Source organism: Arachis ipaensis, chromosome B10 (assembly GCF_059453495.1).
Source record: "Arachis ipaensis isolate K30076 ecotype BB chromosome B10, ASM5945349v1, whole genome shotgun sequence".
NCBI lineage: Eukaryota > Viridiplantae > Streptophyta > Magnoliopsida > Fabales > Fabaceae > Arachis > Arachis ipaensis.
Window position 1 is genome coordinate 150,016,362 of NC_142435.1, and position 18,723 is coordinate 150,035,084.

An 18,723-nucleotide genomic window follows, 5' to 3' on the forward strand; every position below is an offset into this window, starting at 1 on the left:
GTAAACCATAAAAAATTCCCCACATTTTCGCTTGAAAAACTTGAGTATTGCCTATCTTTGCTTGGAAGCCTGCAACCCACTCCCCCTTCCACGTTCGGATTAAACCGCCACACCCAGCCATATTTTTTAATTTTGAAACTGCTCCATCAGTATTCAATTTTACCCACCCAATAGGAGGGGGCATCCATATACCTTCCTGGCTTTTGGTTTCATTTATTGTGCATTTCTGACTTCTTCTTTCATACGCTTTCCTGTAATTATTGAGGGAATTCCTAATCACTTCAACAGCGTTCTTGGGTCTTACATAAGGAGGAGAGAAGACCTCAAGGTTTCTCCACTTCCATATCATCCAACAAGCAACATAAAACTCATCTATCCACTCAGATGGTGACTTACCAATGGAATTTTGCAAATTTAATTCAATCCATCCTTGGAAGTTGAGGTTAAAGAACAGGGCTACAGCAGCGGGGTTGATGAGCTTCACCCAAATAGTCGCAGCTCTTGGACAATCTCTTATCACATGCAAGATTTCTAATAAGCACGGCAGATTTTCTAATTTCGTTTTAATATTTTACGTTATCATGAAAATAATTATTTTCAGGCGCTATGACGTGCAGTAATAATAAACTGCATGGATCCTTATCTTCATCCTCAATTCCTCATCATATATATGGCTTCATAAGGAATTCTCCACCACTAAAAATAATAAAATAGCTAATGTAACGAGTACCATAGAAGAATGCTCTTTATGAGGGCAAAAAAATAAAAAACAAAATCTATATTGGAGACACAACACCACCAATTCGCATTGACCCCCATCAATCAAGAAAGAAATTACAAAAATAAGACAATCAACGTAACAATAATACCCAGTAGGTACATATATGTTGTCCAATGAACGCACACTTCTATACAACACCAGACGCTTTCAATCTTATATCGCTAATACTACAACCTACAAGTAAATAAAATCTCAACTACACACTGTTCCAAGAGAGTGATCTTTGGAACTTTGAAATAATGGAACTTAAAAATGGAACCAATTTTTAAATTAAACCAGAAACTAAGAAGCATTTCTGCCATAATATTACTGTAACAGTTAACAAAAACACTAAGATGTGACCATAAAATATTAAAATTAGAAGCAGAATGATTCATGTGCATTTTTTACTGCACGGAAAGTGGTATATGTCAACAATTACACTACCAGAAAAATAAAATGTACATCCGTTACCTCATGGTCCTAGTTGCATTGACAAATCTTCTGCAACATTGACAACAATAATGATACAAAAATGATCATCTCCTGTCACCATGATGCTTCCTATCGGAATAGTCACGAGGCTCAGTATCTAGTCTTCTAAGTCCGCGTTCTTCCCTTCCGTGTCTATAATCCTCATCCTCCCTTCTGCGTTTATAATCTTCATCCTCCCTTTTATGTTTGTAATCTTCATCAGGACTTCTTCTTTTTGGTCTGCTATCGATCTTCCTGTCATGCCTTCTGCTGTCTTCAGGTCTCTTCCTATAATCTCTGCCATCCCTTTTCTCCAGACGGTTACCATCTGATTCTCTCCTGTGATCTCCACTAGCACGTCTTTCTGTGTATCTATCATCCAAGTGTCTTTTTCTTGGGTCTACCTCATCTTTCCGCCTGTAGTCATCGTCTCTATTTATTTCCTTATGCTTTTCTCTGTCTTTCCTGTCTGAATGATAATCTGAATCTCTTGATTCTTTTTCAGCTCGTGCTTTATCATCTCCATCTCCCCCACGTTCCCTGTGTCTATCACTGTACCTATTTCTGTTGTTGGAGCCTACCATCTCATCCTTACGCCCTCTACGAATATGATCTTTAAAATTGTCCTTCATACTGTTCTCAACTATGTCATCCCTCTCACGCCGTTGGCTTTTCCTATCATCTCTCTTTGGATTTTGTGTGTTATCTCCATCAAAAACCATCTCATATCTACACCATGAAGTTTGTCACTTATTTGGGTAAACATAATCACAGACAAAAATATGAGATAGAAACATGTAATCATCAGTACGGACCTGGTGTTATCTCCACCATGTTGGGTATTGTTATCCTTCAAGACGAATTTTGCAGGTTGTTTCATTGAATCATCAGCAGTGCAATCCTTAGCAATATGATCTGCAGAACCACATTTGAAGCAACCTCCACCTACAGTCATAAATTATGACATTGAGATTACAAAGGAGAAGCTGCAGGCATTTGCAACTGAACACTGCCATAATGCTACCAAAACACAGAACTATATAAAACATATTCTTACAGGTTGTGACATGTTTATCATTTACCTTTGCCCTTCTGATTCCGCCTATATTGCGACCACAATTTTGCCACACTTTGACTAAAATCCACATGTATTCTTCGATCATCGATCAAAGCATTATCCATCTATTTTGGGGGAAGTAAAAGTGAAAGGATTAGGGGAAATAGTTTTCTATTCATCCCAAAGTGTGCTTTTTAAGTATATATAGTTGATAAAGTTTAAATGCATAACTGGAAAAGAAAAGAACAACTCTACGACCAGATACATCTAAAAGGCCAATTAAAATTAAAACAAGGATAACTCATCAAGAAAAGAAAACAGGTAAACAAAATTATCTTTCCTTTTTGGGGAGATAAGATGCAAGATCTCTTTATATAACAATCTCTAGCGACTTATCAAAAGTATTAAGGTATATTTGAAACAATCAAGGATAACAAAATGGGAAGAGTTAAACAAAGTAAAGCATCCAATGTGCAATAAGTAAACTAGGACTAGGATCATTTATTGTGAAGGAAAGAAAGAAACTGTTTTGATTAGGAAACAGATAGTTCAAAATTTTCTACATACCTTAAAATATGCCTGTTCACATGACATTTTGTCCTCAAACTCTGTCACAACAGGTGAACGTTAGATTACTTGATTCAATTGCATAAACAGCCAGAGATAACCACCAACTTCCAACTTACATAGTAGGTTTATACACTATAAAATTAAAAAGAAAAATTCATCACATTATCTGCAACTACAAATTCTACATAACATAATAACTCTTAATAAGTCTTAGTAGGCTATTCATCTCGATGCATGTGTGCAAGGTATACAAACTAGATGCTAATGTAACAAATTCGGCAAAGTGGAATTACACATAGGGAATGAAAGAGATATCAAAATAGAGCCAACCAGCTACTACAGTTTCTGCATGCAAGTAAAGTTGAATAAATTTTTAACACAACAGAAAAAAGTGAAAATAGATACTGACCAATGAAAGCATAGCATAAACTGTCACCAGTCTTGTGGTCCCGGATGATTTCAGCCCTATCACCAAATATTTTGCGTGAGAACTTAAGTATGAAATGTATGATACTATTACTAAATGTGTTCACAAGTGTCCAGTATTACTCACGATGATACAGTTCCAAATCGTGAAAATATCGTATGCAAGTCCTCATCCTATATTTTAAAGGAGAAAATTACTGAAACTGAATGTACTGAAATAATAACTCAGTAGAAATACTCTGAATACAATCATGATTCAGATGCATAATACATATAAGAAAAAGGTCAATCACCTCAGTAACTGGGTTCAATTTACAAACAAATAGCACATTATCCGGAGGTTTAATCTCAGCATCAGGAATATCGCCAATCTGAAACAAAGATGAAAAGTAAATTGTATGTAGGATCATAGTCACACATGAAGTACCAAAACTTATGTGTGTCAGTCTTATATACTTACACTCTCAAGTACGACTGCCCTAGAACGTGCTTCCTTCTCTCTAATAACCTCCTCAAGCTCTGCTGGATTTAATTGTTCATCCATGGGAACCCAATCATCTTCAAGTCGCACCTCATCATCAACCTAGTCAAATTGCATGAAGTCATGACTCTGAACAGATATCATTACTTCAGACTCTAAAATTGGATTTATACTATTCATTATCACATCAGTCTTCAGCATTAAGTAATTATTTTGAATACATATAAACAGTTCTTACATATTTAAGGAGTAAAACCCAGTTCACCTATCCATCTATAGCATCATCATTCATCTCCAAACTAGTCAACATTGATTACCAAATCTTTTTTTTCTTTTAATGTCACCAAAATTCAAATATCAGATAGTAAGTTCTTGTCTTGTCGTAATAACTTCAAGAGTAGCACAGAAATCCTGGTTCTTATAGGAAGTCATTTGAGAAGAATCGTCTCAAGAAAAAAATGGAGAATAAGATATACTCCCAAACAAGAAAACAAATAAAAAATAAAATATTAAATAGAATAAATACATCAATGCAAAATAAGTAAAAAAAAAACTCTCCTATCATCTGCATATCTAGAAGGAAAACACTCTAAAAAAGCATGTGAGACCAAAAGTACAACTGTATCCTTTTAAACATCTGTTTCGAGTAATGCTTGCTTTAGAAAACAATTAGCAAGTTGCATACTTGCATCATAATGAACAAGCATACAACTGTTATAGCAAGTATTTTATTGATGAAACAATGAGCATTTTTTCTTTATTTTTCTTATTAGTAAAGTAACTCAAGGGGGCAAAGATTCAAAATCAAGTTTTTGATTGTGTAAGAATCAATGCAACATCAAACTTACTCATTTAAAAACTGTCCAAGAACCATTTTTCTGTCAACTGAAACCATTTTGACAATAAATGGATTTACAATTTATATCACAAAGGACCATCATAAAGCTGACAAGTAACCTATTCAAGATTTTACTTGCTTTCAAGCTATGAAATACAGTGCTTCAGTAAACCATTACCTCATCTTTAGGTTTTCCTTCTGGAGAAGCTTCAGGAATGAACTCAGCTAGCTGAGGAGGATCATCAAAAGGATCCTCTAGGATGTATGTGTGCTTGATTCTGTTCAAGTAGTTCAAGAAGATTACACTACTTTCTTATTCAACAGTGAAAAGGAAAATAAGAAAATAGCATTTACAAACCGTATATTTTTATATGGTCTGCTCTTTTCATCCACATAAGCCTCATTTATTCTAGTCAAAGCCTCAAATCCTTCAGCTACCTCACCAAAAACCTGAAATAATGGATACCAAATAAGCAAAAGAAATAACCCCTACAATATAAGGGTCAAAAGAGATCAAGCTAATAAAAGTAGCACTTGCTAGTCTATGCCCTTCCTTTTGGGAAGAAAAAATTTTCCCCCTCTCTTTCTTTCTTTTATTTTCCTTTTACTGTTTTTCCTAAAAAAAGGAAAAGAAGACTAGTCACAAAGAAACCAGAAATGAAGCTGAATCCTAAAAGGATAAGCCATGCAACAACATATGCCAATCCCTTTCAATCTGTGCTAAATACTAACACATCATTCTTGATGACATATAAAATACTCTAGCAGACTAGCAGTTACTCTGCCTACATTCTGCTATCTCTATGCATAAAACATGCTGCTACTACTACTGTTGATCATCATCATCATCATCATCATCATCATCATCATCATTAAGATAGGGAAAGAATGATACATGGAAGCGGAGGAAAAGATATCACGCAACGAAAAATGAAAACAAAAGATTACTGAAGCATAGCTTTCCAATCTCCCAACATTTATGAGAGGGAAAGTCCACTAAAAGAGATCACGAGCTTTATACCATATAAAGGCCAAACGCCTAATTCCATCTGATAAAACTTGTTTATCTGGAAACCTATCATTAAAGGTGCGTGAATTGTTCTCTAGCCAAATACTCAATATAGTGGCATATAATGAAATGCTATCCTACTAAGGAACAACCGAACAAGCTATTTAAAATTAACTGCTACTGAGCCTTTTCCTACTTGGTGAGATTGGCTACATAAATTCGGCGAGCCATAGTGTCCTGTCACAAGCTATTTATAACCCAACTCTCTCTGCTGCGCTCATTCGGTCATATTCCAAACCCTATCTTGTCCAGTGTATTGACGAACTACTTATTTATAAAGATACCAATTTGAGATTAAAAAAAGTAAAACACCCATACCAAACTCAAAAGCCTTGGCAATGCCTCCCTTTGTGCATGTGGGATATCACATAAGGACTACAAAGCAAGACCTGATCCACATACTTATCCCGTATATATTCCCTAAAACTAAAGCACAAACTGCTTAGATGTACTAATCAAATATCATCATTATTTAATGGTTAAATTATTCGGTTAGTTCTTATAATTTCACCAAATTTGTAATTGAATCCCTACAATTTAAAAGATTTTAATTGGGTCCCTACACCAATTTTAAATATGTAATTAGATCCTTTTTAACCGTGAATAGAAGCATATTCTGTTAAGTTAAACGTTTTTGGAACGGCAAGAATGTGATTAAAAATTTAAAACGGGTGTAGGGACCCAATTAAAAACTTTTAAGGTGTAGAGACTCAATTACAAATTTGGTAAAACTATAGGGACTGACAAAATAATTTAAAGGTTTAATTATTCTGTTGATCCCTATAGTTTCACCAAATTTGTAATTAAGTACCTATAATTTTTTTCCTTTTAGTTAGGTCCCTACACTGCTTTTCATTTTGTAATTAGGTTCTTTCTAGTGTAAAAAATGTTAGAGTTAACTAATTATTTCTCTGCAAATTGAAAGTATCACAATTAAGAACCTAATTAGATCTTTGACCACATAATTTTTTTGGGAGAAATATTCCGTTAATTTTAACGTTTTTTTATATGAAAGGACCTAATTACAAAATTAAAAGCAATGTAGAGACTTAATTAAAAAGAAAAAAAATATAGGGATCTAATTACAAATTTGGTAAAACTATAAGGACTAACAGAGTAATTAAACCTAATTTAAACTTATTTAATAATAAAATAGTCATGCCATCCTCTATTTCAACTCCTGTCCCTTTACTATGATTATACCCAAATCCAGAAAAATCAAAACAATTTTAGCATGGTAAAACCATCAAAGCAAGGATGACGCCTCGATATCCAGTGAAAGAGCAAAAGAAATGGAACCCAGAAGACTTACTGTGTGTTTCCCATCAAGGTAATCGAGGTCATCACGCAGAGTGATATAAAACTGGAAACATTAACAAAAGAAAGAACCGTTAATTAACAATCATTTTCAATTTAACCATCAAAAGTTGCAAACACACTTTCTTTAATCCTTTTAACTGGAAGGCAATCATCAACCAGCCATGATGGGAAGAATGTTATTCATACACATACCTGTGAAGCATTCAGATTCTCTCCTGCACTTGCCATGGCAACTGTTCCAGTCTTGGAATGCTTCAGATCAACCCGAATTTCATCGCCAAAAAATCGAGCTTGATCACCATAAAGAAACCTGAGAGAGGATGCCATTGCAATTCATATAAGAAATTAAGTGGGCCTTACTTACACCAAAAGCTAGCTCAAGAGGTAAGGGTTACCTCACACTTATAAGGACTATCAAGCTTTTAATTTTAGACAACGTGAGACTTAATACCCCTCTCATGCTCAGGACTGGACAAAGACTTGGAGCGTGAAATTTGAGAATGACTTGAATTTGTTGTGGTGTGAGGGTGGCCCAATAACAATTTTTTTTTTTAATTTTTGCTCTGATACCATATAAGAAATTAAGTGGACCTAACTTCCCCCAAAAGCTAGCTCAAGAGGTAAGGGTTGCCTCACACTTAAAAGAACTATCGGGCTTAATTTTAGACAATGTGGGACTTAATAATTCAATGTCAGAAGCTTCATAATTTTAAAAAGGTAAAAAGAAGAGTATGTGTATCTAAACAATGAAAGCAACCAAACGCCTTCACTATATGAATTAAGTCATTAAAATCTGAGCCATTATCTCTAGCTGTTGGACTACCTTTTGTTTGATCAATTGCCGTATCAGACCTTCTACAAAAATTTGGTTCTACTACAACCCCCCCCCCCCAAAAAAAACACACACACACAAAACAACAATGAAAACAACATTAGTAATAAAAAGGAAACTCCTTTCTCTTCTAAGAATAGGTGCTGCCCTAACCCTAACTTTCAAACGCTACAGCTGAAGTGTACGTAAATGCGAGCAGCGAGTAATACATGTAAAAGTAAGCAAGTTAGGTTTCATACTTGTAGATGGAATCGCCACCAGTGCCTGTTCCTGTGGGATCACCAGTCTGAGCAGTGAAATCCTTCTGAACAGTGTGAAATAGACAGCCATTATAGTACTTAATCCTGTAACAACAAAATAAACAACAACTGTAAGGTACTAAAAACTAGTCAACTATCGAGTATAGAGTTCTAGAAGTTTCAGAGAAGTGGGACTGACTTGCAGAGCTTGAGGAAGTTCTTGCAGGTGAGGGGGCACTTGTCGGTATGTAAATCAACGACAATGTCCCCTAAGCTTGTCACGATCAGCACTGACATCTTACTTACTATTATGCACTCAGTGCTTAATGCAACTAACTGAACAAGTATTATATTATGATTAAACACCTGAAGTACCAACCTCAGAGTAATCAGAATGAGAAGAAACCCAATTCTCAAAGAAGCAAGCTTTATGAGTTGTTTAGGCCTTAAATAGAGGTGGGAATCATCAGAGAACAGAAGAAAGCAGCAACAGTTTCCCAAGTGGGTCGGTCAAGGATAACCAAAAGAAAAATAAAAACACTGGGATTTCAATTTCAATATCAACAACAGAGGCTATGGCCAACTTATAGTTTAGTACTGCGAATAATTTGTTAGCCTAAATTACTATATGCTTTATTCATTCAGTTTATCTTCTTGCCATTACTTAGCAGTCGAACTTCAATAACCTATTGACTATTTTAGCTCAAATCAACAACAAGCAAATGATTAAACAGTTGGAATACTAAAAAAAATAAAATCAAGTCATATCTATTTTCAAGCAATCTGATCTCACCACAAAATGAATAAGTTGGGAAAATAGAAGAATCACGACGAAACAAAAGCGCGAAGACTCGGGGAGAAGAAAAAACGAAAATAAGACGGACACAGACCTTGAACTGAAGCCACGGTGGTTAACGACTTCACGGCGAGTTCACTGAGGACGTGCGGTGTGCGACGGTGCTGGGAGATGCGAGCGAGAAGAACCTAGGCCGCATCTAGATAGTAGAGTTTGGAGTTGGGCCCAACTCAAGGCCCAATTTTGAGGTTTAGTTAATATCGGCCCAATTTTGAGGCTTGCTTCATCCATATCAACAAAAAAAACTATGTAATTACCCATTGTACAAAAATAAGATGTAATTACTAATTACCCGACCAGAATATGTCATGTAATTGCAAACCTACAAACACATATCTGAGATTTGGTACAAATAGAGGATTTAAGGAGTGAAAAATAGGACACCCAAGGTTTTGGTCTAGTAGACATCTTTTATATTTTACAACGAGTACACTTGGGTTTAAAATTTGGCCAGGTAGTGGATAAAACTCTTAATATTGTGTGTGGAAGTGTGGTGTGAATGAGTCTGTAATGCTTAAGATTGAGTACCGTCCAAACTATCTAATTAAAAAAAAGAGTGAAAAATAAGAACTCTTTCTTTGAGATGCAAGTTGAAGTCAGTTTCCTTTGAGCTTCAGATTCAGAGGCACCACTTCATGACATTTAACACTTCAATTAGTTCTGATAACAAATTATTTTGTGTCCTTAACATCAAAATGGGGGGAAGCTGCAGCAAAGTAATTAAGTTTCAGAAGAAGCTGAGTCAAATAATTGTTGAAGTATGATATTCTTAAAAGAGAACTTGAAAGTTTTAATACATCATCTGCTATGATCATGTTCATGTGTTTCTTCAGTACCTTACTGCTTGCTACTTACATGTATATAGTTCTAATCAATCTTGGCTATTTATTATGGACTTTGTATCTATCTATCTATCTATCTTCATTGCCAATAATGGCAACAAGTTCTACAATTGCCATTCCAATCATATACCATGTAGCTGCTGCCAGTATATACTGCATCCAGGGACTGTTAACAATTTCCAAAGCCAGATTACCACCTATGTGTTGTTTCAGCTCAGGAACTGACTCTGCTTCATGTAATCGAACCGTAGCTACCGCGATCAATGCAGTAACAATTGGAAATCCCCATCTGATTGGGCTATTTTGGTTCTCATATTCATTCTTTCCCTTGATAGCTGAAGGCTTCTCAGCTGGCCTTGGAGGAGTAGCAGTTGTTGTAGTTGAAGACGGAAGAGCATATGTTGATGGGGCCCAATACTCTTCAGGACGGTCGCAAGCTTGTGGAATTTGATCCCTCAGTTTCTTCCTTGCAACAGCATCTCTAAGCTTACCGATATCCGGTTCTGGTAATTGATATGTGACTCTTGTCATGTTTTTTTCAGAGCTTCCACATGCGCTGGGTGCTTGCCAGTATAACCAATTGGAAATTGATCTTATTGCCTGAATTGCTGACATTCTTGATTCTCTTTGGAGGTCTGTTTCCTGAATACAAGCATTTAAATTAAAACATAGTGTTACTATGAAGCCCAGCCCTGATTACAAGTCAAAGTACTAACCTTTGAACACTTGGAAGCTTTATCCATTGTTTCCTGGAACCTTTTTTGAAACTTGTCCACATCCACGAATATGTTGGAGACACGAACGCCAGCTGCGTTACCTGCGCCTACTCTTACGTTGCCACGCGGTTGCTTGGACATCAAGAACTCCAGAGCTGCAAGGTTGGACCTCTCAACTAGCCTATGAATGAATCATAACTCAGCAATTCTTTGAACATTCAAAAAGTGGGAATAGAAATAGTATAGAGGAGATATACTTACGAAATGCAGTTGACAGGGCAGGAATCAATGGCGTCTTGGATTTTGTGGTGAGAATCAGCCCACTGAGCAACAACCCTTGCTCTGCCATAAACAGATTCAATAGCAAAGGTGTTGTTAGCTAAGAGAGCGCACTTTAGACAGCCGACGCACTTGATTTCGTCGACAAAGACGGCCCGCTGCTCGGTTTGGGAGCCCCGCCATACCGAGTAGAGGGGTCTGCCGGTGAAGCCTTTGAATTCTGAAATCTTGGCTTGCTCCCTGTCATATGCGAGGCGAGAATTGGGGTCGGAGAGAATGGCATAAGCTTGATTGAGGATGATGGACATGTCATGGCCGGCAGGGCCCGCGATGTCCGGGTGGCACCGCTTCTGGAGAGAGCGGTAGGCCGTCTTCACCTCTGACTGACCCGATGTGCTATCAATCCCAAGAAGATCGTACAGATCCAACTCTGACGTCATCCATGATGATGCCTTGCAGTTGCATCTTATTCTGCTATGTCTACTACTACTACTACTACTATACTTGTTGTGCAGCTTCAACTGCTCTCCATGTGTTCTTGCCATACAAGGAATCAGCCATGTGGATGCAGCAGCACTCATAGCCATCTTCGTCCTTTAATTTTCGGCTACTCAACAGGATAAGCCCCTCCTATGCCACACTGTCTCATTATTATGGCTGTGCAAGATATTTTGCTTTGCTTTCTACATCTTTTTTTCTTTTTTTGACAACGATGGAAGATACTTATTATTCACTAATTTTCTGTATAGATGGCTATATCCACCGTTGATGTCCAATTATGTAATATACTCGAAATTTTTACTTAATTATCCGCCCTATTTTATAATTGTGTCCAGTGTATTTTTGTTCTCAAACAGTAAAATATATAAATTAATGTTCGGTTGCCCGCTAGAAAGGTAGACTGGATGGTTGGTGGGTCGAGAGCAACGAGTTGATCAAGGGTGTTTTTGAACCTGGGTACGAGCTTTACGAAGGGGAGTTGTTCCGAGCGTCGGTGGGTCGGTAGATGGAGTCACCTGCAAGGACACTCCGATACTAAAGTGAGCCTCCATACACTAATATGGTTAATTAGGGTAAGTGTGACGTATCTTTGGGGAGGAGTAGGTCCCTTCCCTTTTATACCTCGTACTTCAGGTGAACTTTTTATCCTAGGCTCATTTGTCTGGAAATTTCTGCCTTTTATCTAGGTCTCTATCAAAATGTGAGACAATATATGGGTTGATGACTTCGTATGGTGAACTCTCAACCTTTGTTGAACTCAGCCGGAACAATTAACATTCTAAATTTTACAATAGATATTCCACTAAACATGAGAATATATATCTATAAAAATATCAAAATATCATATTTAATTTTAAATAAAAAGTATAAGAAAGGAATTTAGAGAATAATATTTAAAAAAAAAAATCAAATACACGAATTATTTGTCTCTAGGAACAGGATTAATCTTTAAGATTAAAGAGGCTGTTTGTTTCTTTTAAAAGTTATTATGTTCAAAATTGAACTGATCAACAATGATAATTTTTTCCCATTTTATAAATATGCGTTTTACCTATTATTGACAGGTTCCTTTGAAGAGTCAAAGATAAAAACTTTTTTTCATACCTTAGTTTTATTATGAAAATTATTAATGAACCCTAAAGGCAATTTCACCTTGAAGCAAATGCCTAGTAGTATTTTAAAATTTTACATATTCTTTAATAAAGAAAATCTCAGGACCAATACTTTTCATTACTTCTTTAATAATATAACATCGTTCTACTTTCATTAACTTTAAAGTTGTATATAAAAAATTGTTAAAATTAATTGAATTCAGTTCATTATTAGTTTTAAAGGATGTCTATAAATATTTAGCATAGTCGTAGTTACTATTGGAAGAATTTGTTCCATATAAAATTTCTATCCTAATACAATTATTTTCAATAATAAAAATTATAAAATATATGTTACCTGCAAATTTGATTAAAAATAAATTTATAGATATATTAAAACATGCACTAATTTTTATATTTAACATAATATATAGAAGTTAATTTTTTGAGTTTTATTTAGAATTAGCATTTTGGTATGTAGGATGTTATAACTTTATATACATTTTGAAGATATTTTTCATTTGATTTCCTTCTTCAAGACATCATGATTTCTCTCTTTTGTTTCCTAAAATATTACAAGTATTCCTTTATTTGGTATTTATCTGCCAAATTGTTTTTCTTTGTTTGGGTCCATGTTTGGCCACTTTGAGAACTTTCACATAGGAAACTAAGTTTGCACTTGATGTACAATTAATTAAGAATATTAATCAATCAATAAATTAACATGGACCAAGCAAAGGTGTCTTTTATGGTGCTTAACATTTACTTATAAAATTTAAAAATAAAGAGGTGAGTTCCACTTCACACTTTATCTCTACTTTTAAACAAATTAGACAAAAATTTTGTAGGCACAAAAAATTCTTCCTAAACAAAAATAAATAGTATTTTCGGGAGAAGAAATGAAAACTATTTATGTTGTACACAAAGGGATAAATTAAAAAAAAATTAAAATTTTAAATATAAAAAAATTATATATATATATATATATAATTATTAAGAAAAAATAATACAAACACAAGAGTCCCCAAATTTGGAAATTATTGGTTATATTATTGAGGGATGTAAAGTAATGAGTAATGGGTAATTAATATTGAAGAGATAGAATATATAAGTATTATTATTTAAGTAAAATTCAACCATAAATATTCTCTGCGCGTGAAATCTGAGATTTGGTGTAATTTAATTATACTTATATTAGTGTTAATGGATCTTTATATGCTATTACTATTACTACCACACTAAGTACCAGAAGCCCCTAGCTCTTGTGTATATTAAATTTAAGAATACAGTATGCACGATACACTAGTACAAAACACGAAAAACTGAAAGTGTTAGACGAACTTATTATATCCGTGCAAATAAATGTATAGTAGTTAAAATATGTCTGTATTTTGTTTTTGAGCGGACAGTAATAATGTCCATGTTAATGAATGAATGTGACATATAGAAGAATGACGGTGTTTTGGACCATTTCTATAAGTTTAAAACTTAATAAATTTTAATAATCGATTTCATGATTAAGAGTTTTTTAAAATTTTAAAAAAGATGTTATAAAAAGAATATTAACTCTTTATCATTTATTTTAATTTCTAATAACTTAATTTTACGAATTTAATTGTTATATTATAATTAGAGTAAAGTATCGTTTTTGTCCCCAACGTTTGGGGTAAGTCTTATTTGTGTCCCTAACATTTAAATCGTCCTATTTGTATCCCTAACGTTTATAAAAGTGATTCAATGTTATCCTACGATCAATTATACTAACAAATCAGATTATATTTTTCAATTATTCTCACTTGGATGTATTCATTATCAATTAGGTCTCACTTAGATGTGTTCGATTTTAATATTATACCCACTATTTGTGTTTAAATTCAATTATGTTCCTAGAAAAGTGAATTATGTAAATGTTGTAGGAATTAGTTTCAACTTTTGATGAGCTATTTTTCAGAGTGGATCATTGATTCTATCCCAAACATTTATATTCTAACTTCAAGAAGAGATTTTTAAAACTCAAATTAAAGCATTCATGATGTGTAATTGACAGCAGGATAACATTGAATCACTTTTACAAACGTTAGGGATACAAATAGGACGATTTAAACGTTAGGGACATAAATAGGATTTACCCCAAACGTTGGGGACAAAAACAATACTTTACTCTTATAATTATTATTTTATTATTAAAATAAATATTACAATATTAATTATATATAAATCTAAAATTATGAACAATATATCTCATGAAAAAGAAAAAGAATATCTTATAAAAAAATAATTTATGCATAAAAAAAATCACATAATATATAAGTTTATAACATTATAATCACATAATATATGTACTATTTTAAATATGTTCACTTAGATATGTTTTTTATTTTAATTTTTTTTGTGACTTATAATAATTTAAATATCGGAGTTCTTAAAAATACACCTCCACAATTAAAAATGATAAATTCGAAATATTAAAAATTTAAAATAAGAAAATAGTAACTATATCATATTTTTAATTATTTTTTCATAAATTTGTTGAGATAACAGATAACAGATAACTCCTCATACTCAATTAAGAGGTTGCGGGTTCGAGTCTCTTATCTTTCCAAATTTTAGCCAATGAGTAATAGCTCAAATGGCATAGTCTCCCCATACTCAATTAAGAGATTACGGGTTCGAATCTCATATCTTTGGTAAAAAAAAAACAGATAACTCTTAAATTAAGAACAACAAAAACACTTTTAAACATATATGAACAAAAAAAGGCAGTTTGATTTTATTTATGATGACAATTAAGAGTATATAACTAAAAAGGAAGCCAATGAGTAATAGCTCAACTGACATAGTCTCCACGTACTCAATTAAGAGGTTGTGGGTTCGTGTCTCTTCTCTTTGGTTAAAAAAAAAAACAAAAAAGGAAAGGAAAATACTTGTAGAAAGAAGAGGCGACCCCAGCCCGGGAGAGTGAGAACTGAGAAGTGATGACAAGCGATGCATTGCCATTTGTGAATTATATGATATCATCTTCGACCCTCGAACCTGCATGGCAACGGCATCAGGCCAGGCCATATGGGTTTCTGCTATTGCATAATCATGACTTGCAGGAAATGACATATCTACCCTTGAAGCATTTATTTTTCCGTGTCATTAAATTGATATCCCACACACACTCTCACAAGTTCAAATCTCATAAGTTTCTTCCTGATTTCACGCATTGCTTCCTAAGTAGCTTAGCAAAGAAGGAAATCGTGGGAGAGCTGGTTAGGTGAGGTGTTGACTCGGATCTACTCTCTTCCTGGCTCCTTCTTATTTCTTTCAGCTGTGGAAGAAAACATGGGAAGGGGAAAGATAGAGATAAAGAGGATAGAAAACACGACGACGAGGCAAGTGACGTTCTCAAAGAGAAGGAACGGACTCCTGAAGAAGACCAATGAGCTCTCTGTCCTCTGTGACGCCCAGATCGGACTCATCGTCTTCTCCAACACTGGCAAGCTCTTTCACTACTCCTCTCACCCCTACAGGTATAACCTTTTTATATTCCTTAGGGTTTTCCTCAATTCTATCTACTTATCCTATCATATATATGGACGTGAAATTAATATTTTGGTCAGGATGGATCAAATAATTGAAAAGTACCAACGATCTACAGGGACTCGCATAACGCGCCATGGACATTCCCACCTTCAGGTACTTATATGAGACTAAGGTGCTCAATTTTCTTTCTAATCATATAGTATAATGAATGATTTGCATGTTCGTTTTTGTAGGAAGATTTATTGACTGAGATGGCAATGCTGAGGCGTCAAAATCTGAGCCTTGAGATGGGGATTCAGCGCTACCTTGGAGAGGGCATAGCTTGTCTCCAATATGAAGAATTGACTAAGCTTGAACATGAAGTTCAAAGCTCTGTTGCAAGGGTTCGAAAGCGTCAGGTATATACCTTTTTTTTTTGGTGATGATTAACCGTCAGGTATATATATATACACACATGTGCATTTCGAAGTTGTTTTTTTTTTTTCTTCTTCACATAGTTTTCAGAAATTTGGTGACCTAAATGAGCAGATACACATACTAATGTCAAAGAAAATAAATAAATAAAGTGATACGGAGGTTTTTTGCAAAATGTTCACCGAAGATGTATATATTGCGATATGCGTGCATACATTTCAGACAAAATTAAATGTTTCCATCACTGATCAAATACTGATTATAATTTATATAATAATTAAGTTAACTAATGTCAGAAATTAGTTTCCATTCACTATATATGTTCAGGATCCCCCTGTAACTACAAATCCAATGCATATATCATGTTAAAGGAAAGCATTATAAAATTGACTTGCTAAAAGCTACTTGTTAATTAATTATTATTATGTGAAAATTGAATTAAAGTACTTTTGCAACTGAATCTTTGACATTTATAATTTATTGCCATATGCATCAGAACGAGCTCTTGCAGCAGCAATTGGAGAATCTGCGAAGGAAGGTCAAATAATCAATTGATAATCTCTCCATCATCTCGTTCTTAATATATAATTATTATTATTATTGAAACTGGTGCTTGTTGTAATTTATATAGGAAAGAATCTTGGAAGATGAAAACTGCAATTTGTCCAATTGGGTAAGTTAGCAAGTTATAGATTTGGTATACTAGTTAATATAGTTATATATACACATTAATTATTATTACTGATAAATGGAATAACAGGAGCAGCAAGCTGCTGTATTGGAGTTTGAAAGGGCTGCAGCAAGTAACTGTGGTAATAACAAAGCAGTGATGGATCATCATCAGTTGCCATTCTACGATGATGAGCAAGCTTCTGCTTCTGCTGGCACCATCCTTCAGCTTGGTGCACCACATGTACCGCAGCAGCAGCTTCATCCATATCCATATCTTCAGCTTGCACAGCCCAATGTTCATCATGACTCACTCACTGGACTACTCATGGGGACATCAAAATGGTATCTATCTTATCCATCTTTATATATAATTAAGTTGTCAATTATATGTATCAAGTTTATTTACTACTGAATTATTATTATTATTATTATATTATTCTGATGAATCATGATGACTTGCAGGGTGATAGAGAAGGACGGAGGAGATCCCTTCGATGCATGAGGTGATATATCATCATCATCGTCATCCACAAAGATTTGCCGCTTTCATTGCTACTCTACCTTCAGAGTTATAACCTTGCTTTTTTACATTAAATAATTTTCAGACTATACAACAAATTTATTTTCACTTTTCATCATATGTTTGATCAAAATTATATTTATATTATTATTATCTGCACATTATCCAGAAAGAAATGAGGAGGGTGAATTAGATACTTGTAATCAGTAATAGTGGATAAAAAACTTATTAGCTACTTATGAAGTGTCTGCTCTGCAGGCATTATTATTATTATTATTATTATTATTATTATTATTATTATTATTATTGACATATTCATGAATCATTTTGTTTGGCCATGAAGATATTGACTTGTTGGCCTAAATAAATATTTTTAAGATACAAAATTATTAAAGAGCATTTTAAAAATAATGTAACCGCTTGCCTTGGCTTACTTTAGAGTAATAATATTTAATTTGTATAAAGGTTATTCATCTTGATTTATGAAAAATAAAATCAAATATAAAAATGTTCAATACGTTCTTGGATATATATATATATACTTAATCATTACTAATTATATATATTAATATACTCTAATGAAGCAAGGTTTCGATCCCCTTCCTGCAGTTGCTTTATGTGTTTGTCTTCGTTCTATGTATCTCCCTGCTACTGTTCATTTGCATGGAAAAGAAAGTGATGCACACTAGATAGATAAGAGTCAAATTAGTGAAATGAATGTTGCTGACCAACTTTGTGCCTTATAGAATATAGACAGTACGATGTTTTCTGACATAGAGATTGCATTATTTACATTTGTCATGTGGTGGGTCAACTTTTTATGTTAATTTATTTCGTCTAGACACCATGTGGTTGGGACAAATTTCGTTTTCAACCAAGTGTGTATATCAATGTTTCGGTGCATAAAATTCTGATTTTATAATTTCACTTTTTATAATTAAAAAACTATTTATTTTATAAAGTTTATAAAGAATATACGAAAAGTAATTTTTAATAAAACTAATTTCTGTTAAAAAATAAAGTTGAAACTTGAAACAAACACAATACTAAAAACTATTCGAGTCTCCAACACGAAAACAATCACCTGGTAAATGTTTTTCCTATAGTTATTTTCTTCTCTCAATTATCATGCGTGGCTTATTTTTATGCAGGTTACTAGCTCAGCTGATCTAACCTAGCTGAATTCTAGGTGCCTAAGCCTAACTTTTACCTAACTTATTTTTTACTATAATTTTTGA

At 34.0% G+C, this 18,723-nt stretch overlaps 3 protein-coding genes across 4 annotated transcripts; 1 reads left to right on the forward strand and 2 right to left on the reverse strand.

Annotated features, from left to right (window-relative positions):
• Nucleotides 1-1,027: 1,027 nt before the first annotated feature.
• CYP59 (cyclophilin 59) lies at nt 1,028-9,166 on the reverse strand. Of its 2 annotated transcripts, none has more exons than XM_016324866.3 (15): nt 8,957-9,166; nt 8,266-8,432; nt 8,067-8,171; nt 7,188-7,305; nt 6,988-7,038; nt 4,965-5,056; nt 4,785-4,884; nt 3,748-3,870; nt 3,581-3,658; nt 3,415-3,461; nt 3,271-3,326; nt 2,859-2,899; nt 2,317-2,416; nt 2,050-2,179; nt 1,028-1,963 (listed from the first exon to the last, which is right to left on the reverse strand). In XM_016324866.3, the coding sequence occupies exons 2-15, from the start codon at nt 8,361-8,363 to the stop codon at nt 1,300-1,302; spliced, it is 1,803 nt and encodes a 600-aa protein (XP_016180352.1). In that variant the 5' UTR covers nt 8,364-8,432; nt 8,957-9,166; the 3' UTR covers nt 1,028-1,299. The 2 variants fall into 2 exon arrangements, with proteins under 2 accessions (XP_016180352.1, XP_016180353.1); XM_016324867.3 differs by having other exon boundaries at nt 8,266-8,402; nt 8,957-9,041.
• Nucleotides 9,167-9,672: 506 nt separating this feature from the next.
• On the reverse strand, nt 9,673-11,550 carry LOC107622826 (chaperone protein dnaJ C76, chloroplastic). Its single transcript, XM_016324868.3, has 3 exons — nt 10,742-11,550; nt 10,481-10,661; nt 9,673-10,406 (listed from the first exon to the last, which is right to left on the reverse strand). The coding sequence occupies exons 1-3, from the start codon at nt 11,344-11,346 to the stop codon at nt 9,834-9,836; spliced, it is 1,359 nt and encodes a 452-aa protein (XP_016180354.1). The 5' UTR covers nt 11,347-11,550; the 3' UTR covers nt 9,673-9,833.
• Nucleotides 11,551-15,513: 3,963 nt separating this feature from the next.
• TT16 (K-box region and MADS-box transcription factor family protein) lies at nt 15,514-17,722 on the forward strand. The gene is made up of 7 exons (XM_016323856.3): nt 15,514-15,866; nt 15,957-16,032; nt 16,113-16,277; nt 16,790-16,831; nt 16,925-16,966; nt 17,054-17,307; nt 17,428-17,722. Exons 1-7 carry the CDS (start codon nt 15,679-15,681, stop codon nt 17,465-17,467), a joined length of 807 nt encoding a protein of 268 aa, XP_016179342.1. The 5' UTR covers nt 15,514-15,678; the 3' UTR covers nt 17,468-17,722.
• The last annotated feature ends 1,001 nt before the right edge of the window (nt 17,723-18,723 follow it).

Bases quoted from the DNA above. Each gene is read 5' to 3' on its own strand.
- CYP59 (XM_016324866.3), bottom strand. From the start codon at position 8,363: ATGTCAGTGCTGATCGTGACAAGCTTAGGGGACATTGTCGTTGATTTA. The intron at 5,057-6,987 runs GTAAGTCTTCTG...CCATTATTTCAG, and splicing joins ACCTTGATGGGAAACACACA to GTTTTTGGTGAGGTAGCTGA. The intron at 3,462-3,580 runs GTGATTGACCTT...TTTAAAATATAG, and splicing joins AATTGAACCCAGTTACTGAG to GATGAGGACTTGCATACGAT.
- LOC107622826 (XM_016324868.3), bottom strand. From the start codon at position 11,346: ATGGCTATGAGTGCTGCTGCATCCACATGGCTGATTCCTTGTATGGCA. The intron at 10,662-10,741 runs GTAAGTATATCT...ATTCATTCATAG, and splicing joins TGCCCTGTCAACTGCATTTC to GCTAGTTGAGAGGTCCAACC. The intron at 10,407-10,480 runs GTTAGTACTTTG...GCTTGTATTCAG, and splicing joins AAGCTTCCAAGTGTTCAAAG to GAAACAGACCTCCAAAGAGA.
- TT16 (XM_016323856.3), top strand. From the start codon at position 15,679: ATGGGAAGGGGAAAGATAGAGATAAAGAGGATAGAAAACACGACGACG. The intron at 16,967-17,053 runs GTAAGTTAGCAA...ATGGAATAACAG, and splicing joins ACTGCAATTTGTCCAATTGG to GAGCAGCAAGCTGCTGTATT. The intron at 17,308-17,427 runs GTATCTATCTTA...GATGACTTGCAG, and splicing joins CTCATGGGGACATCAAAATG to GGTGATAGAGAAGGACGGAG.